The sequence below is a fragment of the Anopheles coustani genome, chromosome 2 (genome assembly GCF_943734705.1).
Source record: "Anopheles coustani chromosome 2, idAnoCousDA_361_x.2, whole genome shotgun sequence".
In the NCBI taxonomy this organism is placed as follows: domain Eukaryota; kingdom Metazoa; phylum Arthropoda; class Insecta; order Diptera; family Culicidae; genus Anopheles; species Anopheles coustani.
In genome coordinates, this window is record NC_071289.1 from 33951038 (window position 1) to 33970839 (window position 19802).

General features: G+C 44.9%; 1 protein-coding gene across 1 annotated transcript in view; it reads right to left on the bottom strand.

Annotated features, from left to right (window-relative positions):
* Positions 1-746: 746 nt before the first annotated feature.
* LOC131267433 (nitric oxide synthase) overlaps positions 747-19802 on the bottom strand; it is a 48487-nt gene continuing 29431 nt past the window's right edge. Inside the window, exons 4-19 of the mRNA XM_058270313.1 lie at positions 18305-18396; positions 17590-17731; positions 17030-17344; positions 16725-16906; positions 16429-16543; positions 15465-15559; positions 9243-9387; positions 6810-6914; positions 4503-4910; positions 4178-4432; positions 3563-3710; positions 3318-3487; positions 2817-3248; positions 2611-2748; positions 2345-2536; positions 747-854 (exon numbers count right to left, since the gene is read on the bottom strand). Coding sequence (XP_058126296.1) covers positions 747-854; positions 2345-2536; positions 2611-2748; positions 2817-3248; positions 3318-3487; positions 3563-3710; positions 4178-4432; positions 4503-4910; positions 6810-6914; positions 9243-9387; positions 15465-15559; positions 16429-16543; positions 16725-16906; positions 17030-17344; positions 17590-17731; positions 18305-18396 — 3042 coding nt within the window. The remainder of the gene's footprint in view (positions 855-2344; positions 2537-2610; positions 2749-2816; positions 3249-3317; positions 3488-3562; positions 3711-4177; positions 4433-4502; positions 4911-6809; positions 6915-9242; positions 9388-15464; positions 15560-16428; positions 16544-16724; positions 16907-17029; positions 17345-17589; positions 17732-18304; positions 18397-19802) is intronic.

The following is a 19802-nucleotide window of genomic DNA, read 5'->3' on the forward strand; positions in this document are numbered from 1 at the left end:
AGCTGCATGTCTTGCAAAAATGTACGTGCGTTGGATAGAACTGTTTATCTTTCAACGAATGAAAAACTCAAGCACTCAAACTAAATGTTCGATGTATAGGCGTAATTTGTTTAGTTTCACCGGCTTCTAGTTTGTTTGCTCCTCATTTTAGAAATTTTAGTAAAACGATCTGGTGAAGAGATTTTCTTCCCGACACTTTTAACTCGTCCACGCAGAAAGTGCACGCAAACATCAAGAGGTTTGATAAGTGTGCGTAAAATTGTGCGATTTAAAATGTTCTCAAACGATGCATGAATATGGGTATAGGGTGGGGTGCAGTTAACAACGGGTAGGTTTAAAAGTTTGGCATAAAAGTTTGGCCTGCCTTCAGCCTTCCACCGCGGTTGGTGTTCAGTTTGATTTCAGTTTTGCACTTTAATCGAGAGAGGACTTTTTCAACATGATTCTTTTTAAAGTAGATTTTTTGTCCAGACGTAGAAAAGTCTTGTTGCTTCTTTTTCCAAATGTAAGTTTTCTTGTATTCAGCACAGAGACATGTTTTTGAATGTGCGAATCGATTAACTATACTTTTAACTTGCTTTATGTTCGTTGCGGTCAGTTAAAACGGTCGTTGGATTTGAAATCCACCGTCCTTGTTGTGTTTACTTTTTGTTCAATAATTCCACTTCAATAAAGACTGCAGCACGTGTCTGCCAACTTTGGTGCAATCATTGCTTTGCACTGAACGTGCTCAAAGCGACGGCGTCTTACGGTTGCGAAGCCATTCGAATTCGAGCTGTTGCACGTGACTTGTTGTGAATCTCGGCCGTACGCAGCGTAATACCGAATATGTCCTCGTGGTAGCGGTTTTCGTCCTGTCGGAAGAAAAAGTTTGGTTTATATCAATGAAATGATTAATGCACACAAGCAAAGAACGAAGAAGAAATAGACTATTTGATTTTCATAGCTTCCGAGCAGCACCGAGCAATAAATCAGCTACGGCGCGATCTCTTTGATGAGCTATCACCGAATGCATCTGTTTACGCCAGCAATTACCAGGGTTGCTGCATTTCGTGGGCCAATGTCCCAGCCGGAGGCCATTGCAATGGAACGACCGATTGTTCTCTACCAGCAAAGCGGGAAGGAACCGTTTCGCCCCACTTCCGTAAACAAACTTCTCCGATCACCCGATCGCCCGACCTAGAGAGCCCGAACCGAAACCTTCACCGCGTCAATACGTGATCGTAATGCTCGTCGAATTGATCGATTCGATTCGATTGCAGCGAGCCGAGCTTGACCAACGCGCGTCAGGTTCATTCGTACCAATCGTTCGTCAGCATACCGTTGCAATCAACCTTTTCCCCTACGTCCCTCTTTCCGATTCTCTCATTTGTTCTAAGACGTTTGATAATCATCTAAGGGCGGTAGGGGCAATTCAGAGGACGTGCTTAGGAGAGATTGAAGAAAAAATAACAACAAGCCTAACCGAAACTCATTTGCATGTGTAGGATGATTCGGAACTGAAATCGATTGATTCGTCACCCCGTTTGAATCAACGGACCGACGGAGAGTTCACAACGAGTTCGAGGCTTCTTTGGTGAACGATTTGTGAAACATTCAAATTGACACGAGGCGCGATAGATTGTCGCAAAGGTGATTTTAATGGCAGTTCTATTTGAGAAACGTGAGTTGCTTACGTCCAGTGTATAGATGCTATTAAATTTAATAACTCATTTTGCTTGATGGCGAGATGCGAAAAGGTTTATGAAGATTTAAGTCAATAGTTCCGTGCTTTGTAGACTGATGGCAGGAAATAAAATGATAACCTCGTCCTTAAAACGAGGTGTTATACAACAATTTAAAAAATATGTTCTATTTTTTCGTAAATTCATTTTCAGCTTAGAAAATATTTTAATTTATCAAGTGTCAAAAAAATGCAAAGGAAAAAAAGTTGGATCAATCAAACAACGGGTTCGTCGCTTATTCGTCGATTGAGTCTTTTGATGTTTCAACAGCAATAAAATCGTGCGCTGCTCAATTTTCTCATGTCATTTCTCACGTGGAATGATGTTTATCACCATTCATTGGATTGCAGTTCAATAAGCTAGCGTGGGATTAGTATCATCTTCCGGCGCCGATGCAAATATCACTCATTAACCGAACAACAACCCTCCGGCGCCGGCAATCTCTTTGCAACCGTTCCCACAAGGACACGTGCCAGGGTGTTGGAAAAATATGCAAACAAATTGTAGAACTCGGAGAGAGGGGGCATATGAATTAACCGATAGGAGCCCGTCAAAACAACACCTCACGACAACGATCGCTTGCTGGGCAGCACGACGGTCACGATCACGATCACACTCACCCGCAGCGTCAGCATGTACTTCTCCATTTCGGTTTCGGTGCGGTTTTCGCGCGTGGCCAGAATCTTACGGAGTGTCTGGTACACGTGCTCGGCCATGGTGACATCGCCGCACACGTAAATGTGCGCCTTCTCCTGCATTATGAGCTGGCAGATCGACTCCGCCTCCTTCAGCGCGAGATCCTGGACGTAGGTCTGTGGACGAAGACATTTCGGTGAAAATGTTGTTGGATAGATTTTTTTGCCTTTTGCTGCCCCGCTCTATTCACCTTGGGAATGTTTTCTTCGCGTGACAGGGCGAGGAATACCCGATCCAGTACACCTTTCTGTACCATCTCTGCCTTTTCATCCCGGTACAGGTCGACGTTCTTCGTACGACAGCCGAAGAAAAGCCACACTTTGGGAATCTATAAAAGAGAAACCGTATAATGAAGAGAGCTGTCGACTAGTGGTTAAATAGCATACAAATATCCACCTTTGAATCGACCATCTCCGTCTTGATGTGGTCCCACTCCTGCCAGAACGAGCGGAACGGTGCGATACCGGTGCCGGGTCCGATCAGAATGACCGGCCTGGTTGGATCCTTCGACATGTGGAACGAGGGTGCGCTGCGTACGAACAGGAAGATCCGGTCGTCCGGCTGCAGGTTGGCCAGATAGTTTGAGCAAACGCCGTAGTGCTCGGCCCCCTCGCCGTCCTCCGCCCGATAGGTGACGATGGCGACCGTCAGGTGGATTTCGTTCGAGTATTGGCGCGGCGAGGACGAGATGGAATAGAATCGGGGCTGCAGGGCGTTCAGCTGGGCGACCAGGACGGCTGCTGGGGGCCGGCAGGAGGGGAACTCCTCAAGCACCTCGAGCAGATGGGGCAGCTTCCAGTAGCGCCAGTCTTCGTACACTGATGATTCCTGTGGAGAGAGATAAAATGTAATGACATTTCTATTCTGTGGTGCAATTTTTCCCCAAAACGGTCTTACATTCGCCAACATGAGCAGCCGTTCTTCGTCCGCTTTGTCACCACAGCAGGATGCCAAGTACGTCAGAAGCTGCCTGGTAGGTGGTGTCGTAATGTCCAGGAAACGGGTCAGCAGTGTACGCAAAGAACACACCGGAAGCCGCTCGTGTGGTTCCCACGATTTGTAGACACCTGTTGAAAAAAGAGACAAACAAATAAATATAACTTCAAGCAGTCTTAAAGTGTCTGTTTCTGTTATGCACATACCGTTTTGGGTTTGCTTCTCTTTCAGAATTTGCAGCTGAAGCATCTCGTCCGGATCGTTAACCCCGGTCAGCCGTTCAATGATACCGTCGACGATTTCCTTCCGGTTTGCCGGAAATATGCCCACGTGGTCTCCGGGTTCGTAATCAATCTGAAGAAATTGCAATGGTGCATCAAATACAATTTGTTGCTCACTGGCTAGTGAAAGAGACAGCCATATGAACGAAAAAGCCCGTCGACACTCAAAGCTAAACAGGAACTCACAGGGGAAAAAAGGCATTTGACGAGAGCTTTCGAGGTATTATTTTTTTCCAGATCAATTCAAAATTAATAACACTGCAACTGTTGAACTAAATTTTCTAACTGATTAACTGAAAAATACCACGATTTTCTGTAACTTAAATTTCGGCGAATTTTGTTTGAATGTAACTAGTTGAATTCTACATTATAGCAACAAGTGGAAACAGAGCCAACTGTTGATGGGCCGCTACTTCCCCTTTGAAAGCATTGGAAAGCAGGCGCTCACGTTTTTCCCCTCTTTCACAGCTGGTGCTGTCCCGGAAAGGACATTCGGAGGAGGAAAACGCTATTTACAACAATGGTTCGGAAAATGCTCACCCCTTCGGCGACGATTTCGACCAAAATTGTTGACCGCTCGGTGCCGTTCATTTCGCAGTGCAGATTGATGGGATGCCGCTTGACCGAGCACTCGGTCGACTTCTTGTTGTGGAACTTGGACAGTGCCCGGTCGAGCGACTCGTGCTCCTGTACCGGTGCGTAGCGGACCGTGTTTTCGGACAGCTCGCTCTGCAACGCGAACGCCGCATCCGAGAGCGTCTCCTCCGGATCGAGACAGAACGTTTCGCAGGCAATCTGGTTCGAGGGAGGGTGGAAAATTTGCAATGACATCGGTTCGGAGGTTGCGCTTCGGAGAAGTACCCACCTTAAAGACTTCCGGTGCCCACTTGCGGAACGCTTGCTCCTGGCCGCAGATTTCGTCCCCCGTGGCCATCTTCATCATCCGCTCGCCGCCCAACTCCCCGAGGATGTTATCGATGTACTTGCCGAAGGCGCAAAAGTTCGGGTAGGCCGACGAGCCGAGGGCGAACACGGCGAACCGGACGTTCGACAGCGGGCCGAACGTTTCCTCCGACAGCGTGTCGGTGGTGGAACCGCGCAGTGAGTCCAGCCGATCGATCTTGCGGCCACCCAGGTGTCCGAACTTGCCCAGATCGCTGCGCGAGTTCGCCTTGATGAAGGACTTGGAGGATGCGGCAATGGTCAGCTCGCTGTGCGCCTGGTGGTGGCCACTTTCGTGCAGCTTCATCGCGTACAAATCCTGCGCGAAGAGCTGCACAATAACGATAAGCGATAGGAAAAGGTTGAGATTTTAATAAAATTGCCTCTCGTACACATCACTAGAAGTTCACTTGCTGTAAAAAAAGGAATTAAACGGAATGTTTATGTTCTTTCCCGAAAGATCGCCGTGAAGTTCTATACGGATGGAGAAATATTGTGCATTTTACTGACCGTTTTTGACTTTCTGTGCTCCAACAAGTTTTTTAATGACTGCGAACAAAAGATGAAAATAAAATAATATGACATGAAAATAAAATAAAATAAAATAAAATAATTAAATGAATAAAAATAAATAAAAGAAAAATGCAACTACAGAAGAGCATCTCAAAAATTGCGTGCCCTTCATCTAAAAATAGCAAACCTTTGCCTAGTAAATCAAGCATGTTAAAGCATTTCCCATTCATGATATGTTTGGTCCTGTTCCATGATGAAGCACTTTACAGAGACGTTAACGTGTTAGTACATGCTTGAAACATCCGTAGGAAAGTGTGTTAATGGACACAATAATGTACCTTTAACGTGTCGAAACAAAACCGTCTCCCACCGCACGTCGCAATGATGACATTCATAAATAAAGATGAGTAAAGCAAAGCTAAGGAACGACCTGCCAATGCTGACGGTACCGAATGTCTTTATCGTCGTAAGGAATAAAATTTCCTCCCATGCATCCGAAACCGCCGAAGGATGAAGGATAATCGTGCAGTACGAGCCTCTGTCGAATGGGGTGTGGATTGAAAATTGGGAAGGTGGTGGCGTTCGCGAAATAAATGACACATCCCACGACACATCCGGTGGTTTTCGGTTTATTTTTTTCGCCCCTTCCTTCGGTTTGGTGAGATGTTAAACCACTTTTGACGTGTGATTTCCATGCTCTCATCACGTAACACAATTCATTATTCATGTCGGGCTGGAATTTTCGTGCAAACATTGGATTGTTCCCGAGACGGTCTGCGCGGGTTTTGAGAAGGAAATTTTCTATACCGTTTTTCCGTCGGAGAACAGTATAATTTTTTGGCAAACCCAGTCAAGAAGTGTGTTTTGGCGGTTTAGGAAAGTCTGCGTTGTCTGCTGATATGTGTGAAGGGGTTTTTGATGAATTAATATGTTATGGGTTGACAAACTCCTTCGACGATGATTGATTGTAAGGACAATGTTTCAATGTACCGTCTGAGAAAAGTATGGGAATGAGATAACTAATGAGTCAATCGAAATAAGCAGACAGCATTCACTGCAGAACCAGTAAAGTATTAAGCCCTTTAACAGCTACCACAAGATCTTTACGGCAATCCTTTGTTTACACCACATTCTCGAAGTCTGAAGCGCTCACTTCACCGAAGCGACCACCGAATTCATTTTGGCTGCGGATGGCACATCTCGTTTCAATTTTAATGCTACTTAAAAGATTACTTCATAAAACCCATTTAACCAATTTGCTGCCGGGAACTGGGTTAAATAATATGTTCGCAGAAAAACCGCGCCACTGTTCCAAGTGCCACAAGCACTCCTTAATGATTCTAGGGCTCATTGAAACTTCTTCCACTTCTATTGCAAACATGCAATTCCTCTCTCTCTGAAGGCAACGTCCCTTCCATGTTCTGGCGGCGTTTCGATGAGTTTGGTTACTCTAAGCACAGCTTCGTAAGTCGTTGAACGGGGTCCTGTATGGTGGAGCAGAGCGTTAGTTAAGCTTCTGATGGGGAAAACACTAACCAAAGCGAAGGATCCAGCTAATTTGAGGATATTATTTTACATCGAACATGTGGTTAATTAAACACCTCCAAAGCGCCGTTCTGGGAAGGCTTTCCTTCTCCAAGAATGTTAGGTAAGGCACCGAAGCTAGGCGTTAGAAGGAATGAAAAACGTGGAAAAACCACAAAGAATCTGTGCTTACCTCGCCGTTCTCCGGTGGATCCCCGTTGCCGAAGGTGGAAGCGACAACCAGCAGCAGGGCTTCGTGTTCGATTGATGAGATGTCGTAATCCGACATGCAGTAGATCTGGAACGGGCAAAAGGAATTGGCACATCGCGTATGAGAGAAACCCGGCCGCGAAAAGGGATGAAAATGCTGAACGTTATCCTTCGGGGCCGAGACCGAAGCAACATAAATTACAACTAACAATAAATATTCCATTTTCCTTCGCCCCCAGTTTCGTCGACGTGTTGTGTTTGGTTTGTGCTTCGTGGAGCGGAAAGCGTTCCAGACGATTGAAATGTGACGGCGGGCTGTGGACGGAAGCGTGGGTCGGATGAATTGTGGCGGAGATTGTGCCGGTTCCTTCGTTGGCAGGACGACTGCCCGATCGTACACGTGGTTGTGGTTGGCGCAATGATTATTTGGACTCGTGGATGTGGTATTTTTGGGTTATTGTAACTGCTGACGGTATTGACGATGATGAAGATTAAATTGGAATTGGACCGAGACAGAAATGTATGCTTTCTTTATAACGAAACAAGAAATAAAATAGTTGGGAGTATCCTTTACATAATATTTTGAATCTTAAGAGTTTGTGGGTTTCATTTTGATATCCTTCAAAATAATCTAATAATAAGACATTTTGGTTGGAGTTTCATTCAAAATAGACAATTTAAGAATCATCATAACGGATTTTTTTAGTAAATTGAAAAAAATGCACATTCTAGTTATTTTTCTTTTGATTTTCTTTTTAAAAAGAATCGCGCCATGATTACACCATCACGGATGGCTGAGCTTCCAATTTCGCTGCAAAATTCAAACGAACGTGATTGAGAAAAAAATCACCACCAGCAACGTGGCACCACCGACCAGCAGAAAGGATATCTACGGGAATTGGCTCTACCAGCGTAAAATGAAGAAAAACACAGCGTCAACCATTTCCTTTCCTACTCATCTTAATCCTGTTCCGATGATTTCAACAAGCATTTAGCATGATGAAAGCAGAAGCGGATGCGCCAGAAGGAACAAACAACGGCATCCGTCCAACAAAAGTAGCGCAAAGGACTGATAACGGTAATAGTGGAAAATAGTGTTGATGCGTCTCCCAGGGGGGTTTCCACGATTCCAAAACCTTTTCGGCAGCTGCGGACAGCCCGCTGCAAAACGATGAGTCAGGCCAATTTCTTCCTTTGGTGAAGCATCAAAAAAGCTCCCCCTTCCCACCCTCCTTGGATGCGGCCCACTTTTGCTGAGAACGTAAACAAGCATAACATAAACATAACCTCTACCCCGGTGGCCCCCAAGGCGCCACTTTGAATTTTCCAAGTAGATTTACACAGCAGAAGCATTTTTCAGCTCGTTTCCTCCGGGTGCCTTCGAGGCGTATTTAAACATGCAACACGTTTGCAGCGCGCTGTCGCCGCCGAGAGGGGGGAAAAAGAGTATTCAAACACTTTAAAATGTCAACGAATGAACGAACGAACGAACGAACGGAACGCTGAAGCTAAAGATGAAGCTCTCAGCAAGTAAAAGAAGGTGTTTTTGATGGAAAAATAATATTAAATAAAAATAAAACCCCGTCGCTCGGTCTAACCAGCCAAACTTGGGCACCTGGAAATTGTCAGAATAAGCAAAACCGTAGATCTTTGCCCGTGCGACGCGCGCTGTCTCGTGGAAAAGTTCAGCACGAAAAAGGCTTTAGAAGTCTCGTTGTGGAACTCCCACAAGGGTGTTCTCGGGTGAATGCTTAGCATTGCTGGTAGGATCGGTAAATTTTTCCTGGTTATTCCGAAGCATACTTTTGGTGTCGGAAGAAGTCGAAGGTTCAAGTTTGCGTAAGTGATTTTAAGGAAAAAGGATGCCGCAAGTTTTTATAGATTTAAAAATAAACTGAAAAGAAGTGGAAGCTTCGTTGCGTTGCCAAATCGGTCTGGTTGAACATTTTCCAATTTTTGTCGAGTCCCATAAAGTTTATAAGGAGTATTTGAAGAAGCAAATTGTTTTTGAATAAAGAAAGCTATGAAAAAACTGTTCGGAAAAGCAGCTTAAAGCTCTTTTTATCATTTCGTTGTTGCTTCCAATCCATCAAGCACAACTTTGGGTTGGCTTTGCATCTAGTGCTGCATGAAAAATCTTACCTGATTAGTAAACATGAAGTTGTTCGTCTGTCGGACCTTCTTGCTTCCGTAATTGCCTGTGGCTACATTGGACTTCTTTTAGCGCTTACACTCGTACGGTGGATCAATGTGTCAGTGCTCTAATCATCTCCAGCATCCGTACCACAGAAATTTGCTCTGGGAAAGGTTTGTGCTCGATTTACCCGACGCCCACAGAAGATGGGAAAAAATCCCGTGTCCAACCCTCTCCAGGACATTCTTACATCCCCGTGCAATTTTTTTACCCTGCACTTACCTGTGCGTTGAACGCATGACCGAGCAGCTCGACGAGCTGGCGGGCGTACTGCTCCGAGCGTCCGGTTTCTGTCGCGTACAGTACCGTCGCCTTGATCCGACGGGACAGGGCGCGTCCGAACAGTTTCGATGTAAATTTGACAGCTCTGCGAGAACGGTTGACAGGAGCACCAGAAGCATGGAAAGAAAGATGGAAGCATTGGTGAGTAAAAGTTAAAATGAACCCCGATGGTCATTGGTAAAAACGATGGCACAATCGAAGCAAAAAAGAAAGGACTGGAATAAAGGACGTCCAAGTACGAAACGTAAGGCCGTGAATGTCGTAACGGACGGGTTCTTGAATGCACTAATGAAAAGAAAAGACCCGTGTAATTTTCAAAGCAAGCCCGAATGCATTGGGAAAAGTGTATGAAAACACAAGGTAAAGGAAACTCATCGTAAGGCATACGCTTTAGATGGTGAATGAATACAAAAGCTTACTCACAAAATTTACACAAAACTATTTACTAATATTATCTACTACAAAAACGGGACAAGAAAGAATTGAAAAATGCCTTCCAGAACTCGCAACAATAGCAGATACTAACAATGTTTGCAAATATGCCACCAACAGGCAAGACTGCTCGGTAAGTTCAGTGTACGATGTGTCGCTGCAGTGTCAAAAAAGAACTTCTGAACAAAACAGAAAAAACAGCAGCCACACACGCTGCAATAAAAGCAATGGAAAAATCGCGAAAATTCTCCGCTGGACGTGCATCTCGCACATCATCGCCACCGGAGTGGCAAACTTTTTCCCATACATCATCAAGACACGGGCGCGTGGAGCATCTGCAGCTAAGAGTGTTGGACGTATTTCTTCCTCGTTTGTTTGGTCGTTTGTTTGTTTTCCATTTTTTACTTGGCCGCAAATGCAACACACTGAAGCGCTCGGAGAAGACGATTCTGGCAAGTGATTGCTCACTTAACAGCATGACAGGGAAGGCAAAAAGACATGCTTCTTATTTTAAAATCAAATATCCTTTGGATGTCTTTATGTCGTCAAATGCACATTCAAAATCGGAAGACTTGTTTTGCATTATATGCGAGGAGCTGCAACTCAAAAAATGACAGTTTTTTTAAGTATATCCAACTGCAACATTTCATTCTCGTTAGGTCGTCTCATGCGTAATGAGTTAAAAATTAGCATGATCTATTTAATTCAGCTTGGCGGTATCTTGTGTCCGGTAAAGAGACAAGCAAAAAACTAAACAATAATCGTTTATAGAAGCAAGAATGTGTTAGCCTTTAGTATGACCCATTTGTGCCCATTTTAGGACGAAAATATTCATTGAATTTGATTTTTATGTGATTTTCATTGCTGCCCCTAAGGGCAGATGCGTTACGTGGGGCAAGTGTTTTTCCCCCAATGGTCTTTCAAAGACATTTCCCGGCGATTTTCCCCACCCTGTTCGTCGGTTCATCTTGCAAACCACCTGAACCGAGATCAAGTGTACAAAACGATGGAACGAGCGGGAGTGATAGAATGAAGGAACTTCAATTTTTCCCCAAAAATTGCCATCTCCATTCATGCGAAATGGAGACCGAAATCGGCAAGGACATGTCCTGCACGTCTAGCTAGTCGATGAGTTCTCCGTTTGCCGAGGAGAGAAAAAGACCGGCAAAAGGCATATGCACAGCCGGGAAAGCGAGAGCAGAACAGGCCGCGTGCGAAATAAACCCAATGCGCTCGAGGGTGACCAAATGGCTCCCATTCAAGTCACTTCATGCTCAACTTCCCGAAAGTGCCGGCAGGAGAAGCGAATTCAAAGGTCAGAAAGTCATTCGAGCCGGGTGACGCGTGGGGAAGGCGGGCGGATACGGACGAATGGTGCAAATTGGCTGTTATGTTAGCAATTTGATGATGGCAGTAACATGGCATGGAAGCATGGTACTTCCGTTTAGCCTTTTTTTGACGCTCCGCTGGGCCACTTTCGGCCGGGCTGGCGGGAGGGAAAGAAAATTTGAAAATGTGCGGCCAACTTTTCTACAAACACTGTGCCCGGAAAATGTCATCCACTGATTTTTCATCGCGCGTTTGGATGGCTGATTTTTTCCCATCTTCTTTTTTTACGTCTCTTGTTGCTAATGCGCTGTGATTTTTATTCATTCATCGTCGGAAGATTACGTTTTCTTTACCGTACACGGAGAGTACGTGGGAAAAGGAACAGGTGGTTTTCACGCCGTACCGAGCCGAAGCGCAATGTAGCATGGTTATTATTTTTATTACCGATATTAAACTCTCCATTAATACGGATATTAAGTGATCGTTCTAAAATGAGAATCGACACCCTGTGGGTGGGGGTTTATACCAAAGGAAATGTGAAACCTTTGTCAAGCTGTGATACATTTTTATTGTTGGTCAGAAAAAATAACATCTAGAAGATTAAGTAGCACTGCGGGAAAAATTGAAGCCATTGATTCTTAAAGCAACCGGTGACACTTCATTATTATTCCACAAAAAGACCTCTTGATTCTAAAAAATAAGGAACGGTTATAGGAACGCAATATAGGACACGGTTTACATTTGGTGGGTAAATTCACTTAAATCGAATGAAAGTTAAACCAACTAAAACATTAATCATGCCTTGCGTCATTCCAGCAGCACAGGAGTGTATTGAATGGTGAACGTTAAACTTTTTGGTTTGTACTTCTATTAAAACACTACGTCCATGTGGATCCGTATGTAACTTTTTTACTTCGCACTGCAAAGGGGAACTTTGCGATTTAATATTGACCGGTGTGGTCAATTCAATCAAACGAAATCAGTTTTCTACCTCCAGGACCTCTCGAGGGAACATCGGCAACTGAGTGGAAAGTACACCCTTCCACGCACGGTTCGAGAGGAAAAGGGGCACTCAATACTTTTAACCACGGCTCCCAGCTGTGGATTGAGTTTTGGCCATCGCTGTACATTTCCTGACTTTTCGAAATCGTACTAACGATACTTTCGAAATTACCGTCTCCAATTGATTCGTTCTGTTTATCGGCATTGATTGGTCAATTCCATTTCGGTTAATTTCTTCCCCACAAATCGGTGAAACATTACACTAATTACCACGATGCATCTTCTTTTCAAAGCATTCTCGATTACATCTCTCAGATGCAACGCATGTGTAAATAATTAACCCGTAACCTTTTCAACGAACCGTGCGCTCGAAAATGCTCCAACGTTTAGCTTATGGTTAGCTTTGCACGTAACGCTGTTCAGTACAAGCATGCAGTCAAATGGTAGACCATCCTGGATGTCCGATTTGCAAACGCAAACCCCAAAACCAGTCGGTTGTTTGTAGTTCTCTGCGGATTGGAGTAGTGGGCGAAAAAGATTCGGGGTGCGCGTTTTGCAACTGGTCGGCACTTTATGTTGCTTCAGCTGGAGTGCATTCTCGGTGATGTTAAGCTCGATTGGTCTGTACCCTTCTTCTCCACCCTCCAGCGGTTAGTGGTAGTGAGTGGTGAACCGTTGCTCTTTGCATGCAAAAGTCATCCGTATCGTGGCACCCGAACAGGTTGGTACTCTTGGCGAGAAGAGCAGCGCGTCTGGTTCTGTTGGCCGTGGCCAAAGGACTGGAGGGTCAATATTTATTGGTAAATTTGTGCCGAGCCGCCTTTTGTGACCGCGAGCAGCAACTCGGTAAACTGTTATTGATAAAGTGGATCACAGCTTGCGTGGCAGAGTTCCGGAGGAGTGGGAATGGTGTCAAAGTTTAGGAAGCATTAAGTGGGAAACATTAAACAAAAATTCGTAAACGACATAAAATATTAGAGTACCATTTTTACTTCTTAATCTAACTCGTGAACTCTGCTCTGCCGCTTACACAATAATTATTGCTTCAGAAATTCCAACTTTATTGTATAAAGCATAAGCTTTCAAATTCATGTATGGATAAGTACCAACACCATCCACTCTTTGCGATTCTGAGGGCATAAACTGAATTTGACATTCCTTCTAATATTTTTGCCCAAACTGAGAAGAAAGAAAAAGGAAAATCAGTTCCAGTAGGCTTGATTCTCAACTGACCGTCGAACACCAGTTCATGTGGTCTGCTTGTTCAGGAAGGAATAACTTTCCATCCGGAATTCCACACGATGAAAAGCCAATCGGGCTCCTTCGAAGCTGCCACTGGCAGCGATCGAGGCGAGATTGATGTACCGTTCCGGAAAACCGTTCCTCCCCCCGTCGTCTATTGATGTTTGGTGTAGATTGATTCCGATGCTGGGAGACTGTTCCGGACACTACGCTTTGAACAACTATGTGTACACGTGTGTGTGTTTTTTTTTTGTGTATGTGTGTCACTGTGCGTGCCCTTTTTTTTGACCGCGTAATTCTAGCCTATGATTGGGCTATTAAATTTATGACTTTTCCAGGCTCGTTTCATTCGGACGTTTCATTATTTCTTTCTTTTTCCTCCGTTCAGAGCGCGCTCGGACGCGTGGCCGAGCGCCGGGAATGTCTGTGAATTTTCGCCAAAATGAATGGGATCAATGGGGTGGCACATTTTCTGGCGACACACAATCCACGGACCATTTGATGTGCGTGAATTTTTCCGGACCAGAAGTGCCGTCGGTCGATTACCGGGATTGGGCACAAATTAACTCCCAGTGTTCTTCGATTCCGGTCCCGGCTGGAATCGGTTTCAGTGCGTGCACTGGTTTGCTGGTTTCCGATTTAATTTTCCCGTCCCGTTTGGAATGAACGGTTATTATTTTTATTAGACGCCCATTTGGTACCATTCTGTTGGGTATTAGGAGCAAAATTTCTGCGCCAATGATTTTATGGCAATGCTTAAATGCGTGCTATTAGTGATAATAAATAGGTATTCGAATCACAACTTTGCTCGGTTCATGGTAAGTATTTTTCCACTGGTTTATTCACATACTATTAAAGAACGAGCTTGATTAAAAATGGAACATTGATTTCAAAAAGTTTCTAGAGGATTTCACTTCACAGATGCATATTGCATCGACCCTGGAATGTTATTCTGTACCACAAATTCAAAAGGTACAAGCTATTCACTTAATTGAAAACCCCACCTCACCATTGTGCGAGTCGAGTTAAATCACCAATCACTTCGGGGCTTTTAGAATATGACAGAAGCAGGCAGGTTAAGTCCAGTAGAGGAAAAAACACCCGAACAGTCCGGTGTGGGTTACAACACCTTTTTCATCTGCGTACCGTTGACCTCTCCGAAAGCTTTTTGGCAGGCGTTCCCGCTTCAAAAAGGAAGCATAAAATGTTGGATGGTAAAAAAAACATTAGCCCAGGGCTCCATTTAAAGTATAATTAAACGCCGTTTAGCGGGACGACGGTTAAGGCACTTTCAACTTTACCGAACCGTACCATATTTTGTTATTGGTCCTTTTTTAATCCTCCATCCATCCCTTTAAGGTCGATGGAACAAAAACGAACCCCATTTCCGCTACACCATGGTTGAACCAACTCACGGGGAAGGGAGCAGGTAGAAAAGTGAAATAAAATTAAATATCGCTCAACAAAAGGGACGACGACGACGCGCGAAACATACACGTCCTTCCGGTATCGAAAAAAGGAAACCGCATCGTCAGCTGCCGCCGTGCCGGGTAAAATCCGGAATTCCTTCAAGTTACACGTCCTTATCTCGTCTGGTCGTACTGGTCTGGTTGTAGGCCGTGCGGCCAACAGAGCACGGCGGCAAGTGAAAAGGATTCTTAATGGCAAACAGCAAATGATCAAATGGACCATCGGTTTTTTCATCAATCTTTTATTTTCCGTTCCCTTACGACTGCAGGAAGATTGTTTTCAATTCACTGGAAAGGAGCGGCCATTGTAATCATTGGAGGAAAGCAAATTGATTGAGAAAGCAAAGCCATGACGGATAGATGGGATAATAATGTTGGTTGGGTGAATCCGGTCCGTGATGTAATTTTATGTTTCCTGTTTTTGATGGAAATAGGAAGAATGGGGATAATCAGTTGCCCGTCGTATCAAATAGTTTTTTATGGTTTTGTCTTTGATTTTTTAAAGATCTTTAATTAGAAGTATCTTGTTTTCTAATCAATTTCGAAAAATTTTAAATTCCAGTACATATTGCATGATCGAACCATGAACGCTTGAAATAATACCATTTAAATTTTTGGGGAATTTGAGTGACATTGTAATCGACATAAAAGATAATTCGATTGGGATAATTTGAAGACTTTTTCATACCTAGCTATTTGTTTGAAGTTGAACTTTCGTCGAGGTTTCTTGTTCTTTGCCGAATCCCGACCCTTCTTCCAAATGTGCGTTTTCATTGCCGATTCCTGCAAATATAAAAAAATAACCGATCAGTAACATATCTATGCTGCTAGCCTAAAGTATGTTCAAATATTGGTAAAAAAAGCACAATCACCCTCAGTCTATTTTTAACCTGCAAAGTATTTCTAAGTAAGACTCATTTATACTGTCACCTTTAAATGATAAGCGTTTAACCACGCGTGCTCCTCGAGGGTTTATTAAACGGGCTTCATCATTTTGACATTCCGAGCAAAAACCGACGTACCACCTCCCCCAATCGAGGGAGATAATCAGAAACTTTTCGATCACGTTTTTCCGTCGACAGCTTCAACTGAAATGCCTGTTTCGGATATCGAACTTTTCTGCGCCTCGCGGGCTTCAATTTTGTTTGTCTCCGGAAAAGCCTTTTTGTCTTTGTCGTTTGAACAGACAAATTTGGATAAAACTTTCATAACCATTTATTGAGCTTCTATCGAGGACTACTAACCGTTCGGATGTAAAATGGATCATATATTCCGCCTGTTAAATCCACTGCAAAATCATAATCCAGTTTTACGTTTGTACAATTTTCATTATCAGTAACTTTGCAATAGGTGTAGTATTGTTCATTTGTTCAGGAACAATACACTTGATGGTTAATACTTGGATGATTTCTCATCATTTACAAGCAGTACCCAAATTCTGGCCTTCATTGCCTAATAAAACAGGAAGCTCGATCATATTCACACCTGTAGCCGTGGCCACCTTTTAAAACAACAGCAACACTGTTTCATCATTTTTATCTCCACACAAACACTTCCACTCCTGGAAGCGGAGGCTTTAATTTATGGTGCATGATAGAAACACCACACAATTTATGATCAATTGGAAAACAGGTGTACACCGCACCGCTTACCTGATACTCGAACGATGGTCTGAGATAGTAGACGGCCATCTCCTGGTGGAAAACGGGCGTCACCGAAGCCGACATCGGTGGGACGATCCATATCCAATCGGCCGGGCATCCGTTCCTGGGTGGAGAGTAAAAAATCGAGAGTGCGATTAGGCGGAGGGAACAGGGAAATACACCATCCACCTCGTGGTTTCCAGTTGCGGTGAAAAGCCGAATGGAAGGAAGGTGAGGTTTTCCATGTGAGCACCAGAACCCCGAAATGGAGAAAAAGGACGTTGTCCCCAGTATCGATCGATTACCTCAGCTTGGTTTCGTTCTCGAAGTGCTTCATAAAGCTCTCGCTGGCGGTGTGATGATCGACGATGGTAATATTGCGGCTCTGGTACGAGTGCAGTACGGCGATATTAATTTCCACCAGCGCCTTGTCCTTCCACAGCGACGTCGGGTTCCGCGTGTCCAGTCCCATTTTTATTGCAATCGGCTGAGCGGCAGCGCAACGGAAAGGAAAGAAAGGATTGTTAGCGAGCTCGTCCGTTTGACGTTTGCGAGGCAGCTCGAAAAGGGCCCGGCCCGGCTTCGAGCAGTGTCGTGCCGGGTTGCCTACCTCCAGGAGGTTTCGCCGGTTGGCGTCGCACAGATTGCGGCAGCCGATCTCGGTCGACATGTACCAGCCGCTGAAGGCGGTGGCCGTGAACTGGATGCCGCCGCAGTCGAACAGCATCGAGGACACCATCGGCACGGCGTACCACCGGAGGTTGAGCTCGGCGAACCACTTGAACTGCGGGTGGCTGAGCGGCACCTCCAGGATCAGCTCGGGCGGATAGTCGAAGTAGTCCGGATCGTGCCCGTTCGCCGACACGACCAGCGGCAGGATGTCCCACTCGGTGCGCTTGCTCTTCCAGCCAAGCTTGACGCAAAACTGGCACCCGGACGAACGGGAAAAGCGATGCCACCCCCCCCCCCCACGCGCCGGAAAATCAAAGGCCGTCAGCATGACCGATGGATGACGATGACGGTGACGATGTTGATGTTGAGGTAGGCAAAAGCGTGTGGCGAAGAAAAAGAGGAAGGAAAGAACGGTAAACACTTTAGCGAGCAACCCTACGACGACACGCGAGGAAGAAAGGCACCCCGAACGAGGCGGCGTTGGGTTCGATTTCATACATCAGTGAACTCGACGTTGGCCGGATCGCCGGTGATTTTGCCGTCCGCGTTCTTATAGCCGGCGTACGAGATAATCTGATTGTTCCAGATGCGGTAGTCGTGCTTGCCGTCTGTTCGCTGCGGGAAAATCGTGATGGCCGATCTGCGGAGGGGAAACGTGTGAAACGGAGAGGACATCAGATGAGCTTATCGGACGAAGCCCGGGCTAGCTTAGACATATTTACGAAAAATTGAATGTAATAGTTTGATTATCTGGTGTGGATAGTTCCTGGAACGGGTTAAGGTTTATTATTTCTGAACAAGTGTTTTCTTCTTGTATGTAACAATTCTTAACAGTAACGTTTATTTAGTGCAGTTTAAAGCAACATTTTCAAGGAACCTATTTCACAGGTAGAAAATGGAAACAAAACTTAAATAAAGCTCGCTTCTTTGGAAACCTGATACTTTTCCCTTCTCCATCATCAAAACATGTAAGGTGTCGCTTTAAGGGTATTCCTAACAAGGGGACAAATTTTATCGGAAACTGCTGCTCTTGGGGCGACTCGACTATGATAGACTCTCGTGTGTCGTTCACATCACGCCCGGATACTAAAAAGGGAAGTGAATGAACGTGAATCTCACCACCGAGCACTTACAGGCGGGTAACGTTACAGCGCCAGGTACAAGCAGTAAAACGCAAAATAAAAACACATAAGAAAAACCCTGCAAAGCATACCTGAGGTTTCCTTTATTGGTCGCATATTTGATGTGATTGCAGATCGCTTCAAACATGCCGCTCGTTGTGGTAACGTATCGGCAATCGAAAACCTGCACGAAAGGGAAGAGAAGATAGACGGCGTAGTGAGAGTACGTGCGAAAGAGTGGTTCTTGAACGTTTTACCCCTGGGAAGTATTTGGGAGAAAATGAACAAGAAAAATAAAAACGGAAAAAAGCGATGAAAACCATTGCCGTGCTGCACGACCCCGAACGTTAAGCATTATCGTTGGTGGTTGATCGGCTTGATATCATCAGTGCGATCAGATCATCGGATTATGCAGTCGATTGGATTCGCGTGCCAGCGACGGCATCATCATCATCATCAAACCCACGCTGGCACGGCGAACGCATCGTAATGCAATTGCATCCGGTATGAGTTTTCCGAACTGGTGGTGGAAAGAAACATACAATTGGAACCAAACGAATGAAAGGTCTTGTTCAGCGCGCAACGGCGAAAGTGCATTGCGGTGTAGTGGCAGTGTGGATTCCCGATGCAAATAATGATGTTACTGGTAAAAGCATATGCAAGCCGTGTGAGCCAATCAGTGGAGGAAAACAAAAGTGCCAGGTGAAATGAAATTGGAAAATAACCACACAAGCGATTGTGTCTGCCAATGTAAACGGCTTGAATTGAAACCTGGAAAGAGTTTATCAATGAAAACCAACGAATGAAACAGCTGTGAACATTTTTAACCATATTTAAAGCAACTCTTTCCATTGTTACTGCGGTATCGTGTTTTCCATTTAGTCTCTCATTCTATTTTTCATTCCATTGGCGAAAATTAAATCCAATTTCAATTCAACAGGCAAATCCGGAAACAGTTTTCTCCTTCGAATAAGATATTCTAAAGCGTTTCTTAGTCAGGATCATCGTGCACAGAAGCCGGATTATATCGTCCAGAGGTTGGGAAACATTTTCGATAGGAACCGGGGAACGGAAGGAGTGTCCCGAATACCGGAATACAGAATCGGTCTGGCAGTTTTACATTTTCGAAAGTGCACGATGAACGATAGCTCGGTAGCCTTTCCCGACCACAAACCTTACAGAACACCTCAATCCTACCTTGATTCCCCAGGCACTCCGTGCTCTGGACGAAAGAATGATACTGAATATTTGTGAGGATTATCCTCTTTGCTACAACACCCACCCGGCACTTCATCCTGGCTGGCGTTTTTCGAACTATACCTCTGGGAGAATTGTGGATCAAGAAGTACGGCCGGCCACTCGGGTGATTCCAGCAGCCCCAAACCCAACACGTAATACTCTCCCATTCACAGGTGGCCGCACAGCTGCCCACCGCTAACCAACCTTCCGGCCGAAGGTCGTGGTTTGGTGGTGTGGCTTACGTTCCCTTGTTCGTACGGGTTTTCCCGACTGTTTATCTTATGGAGATGTAAATTAAAACCATTTTCAGCTCCCTTGTGCCACACTCTACGGACCATTGGGGTCACTCCG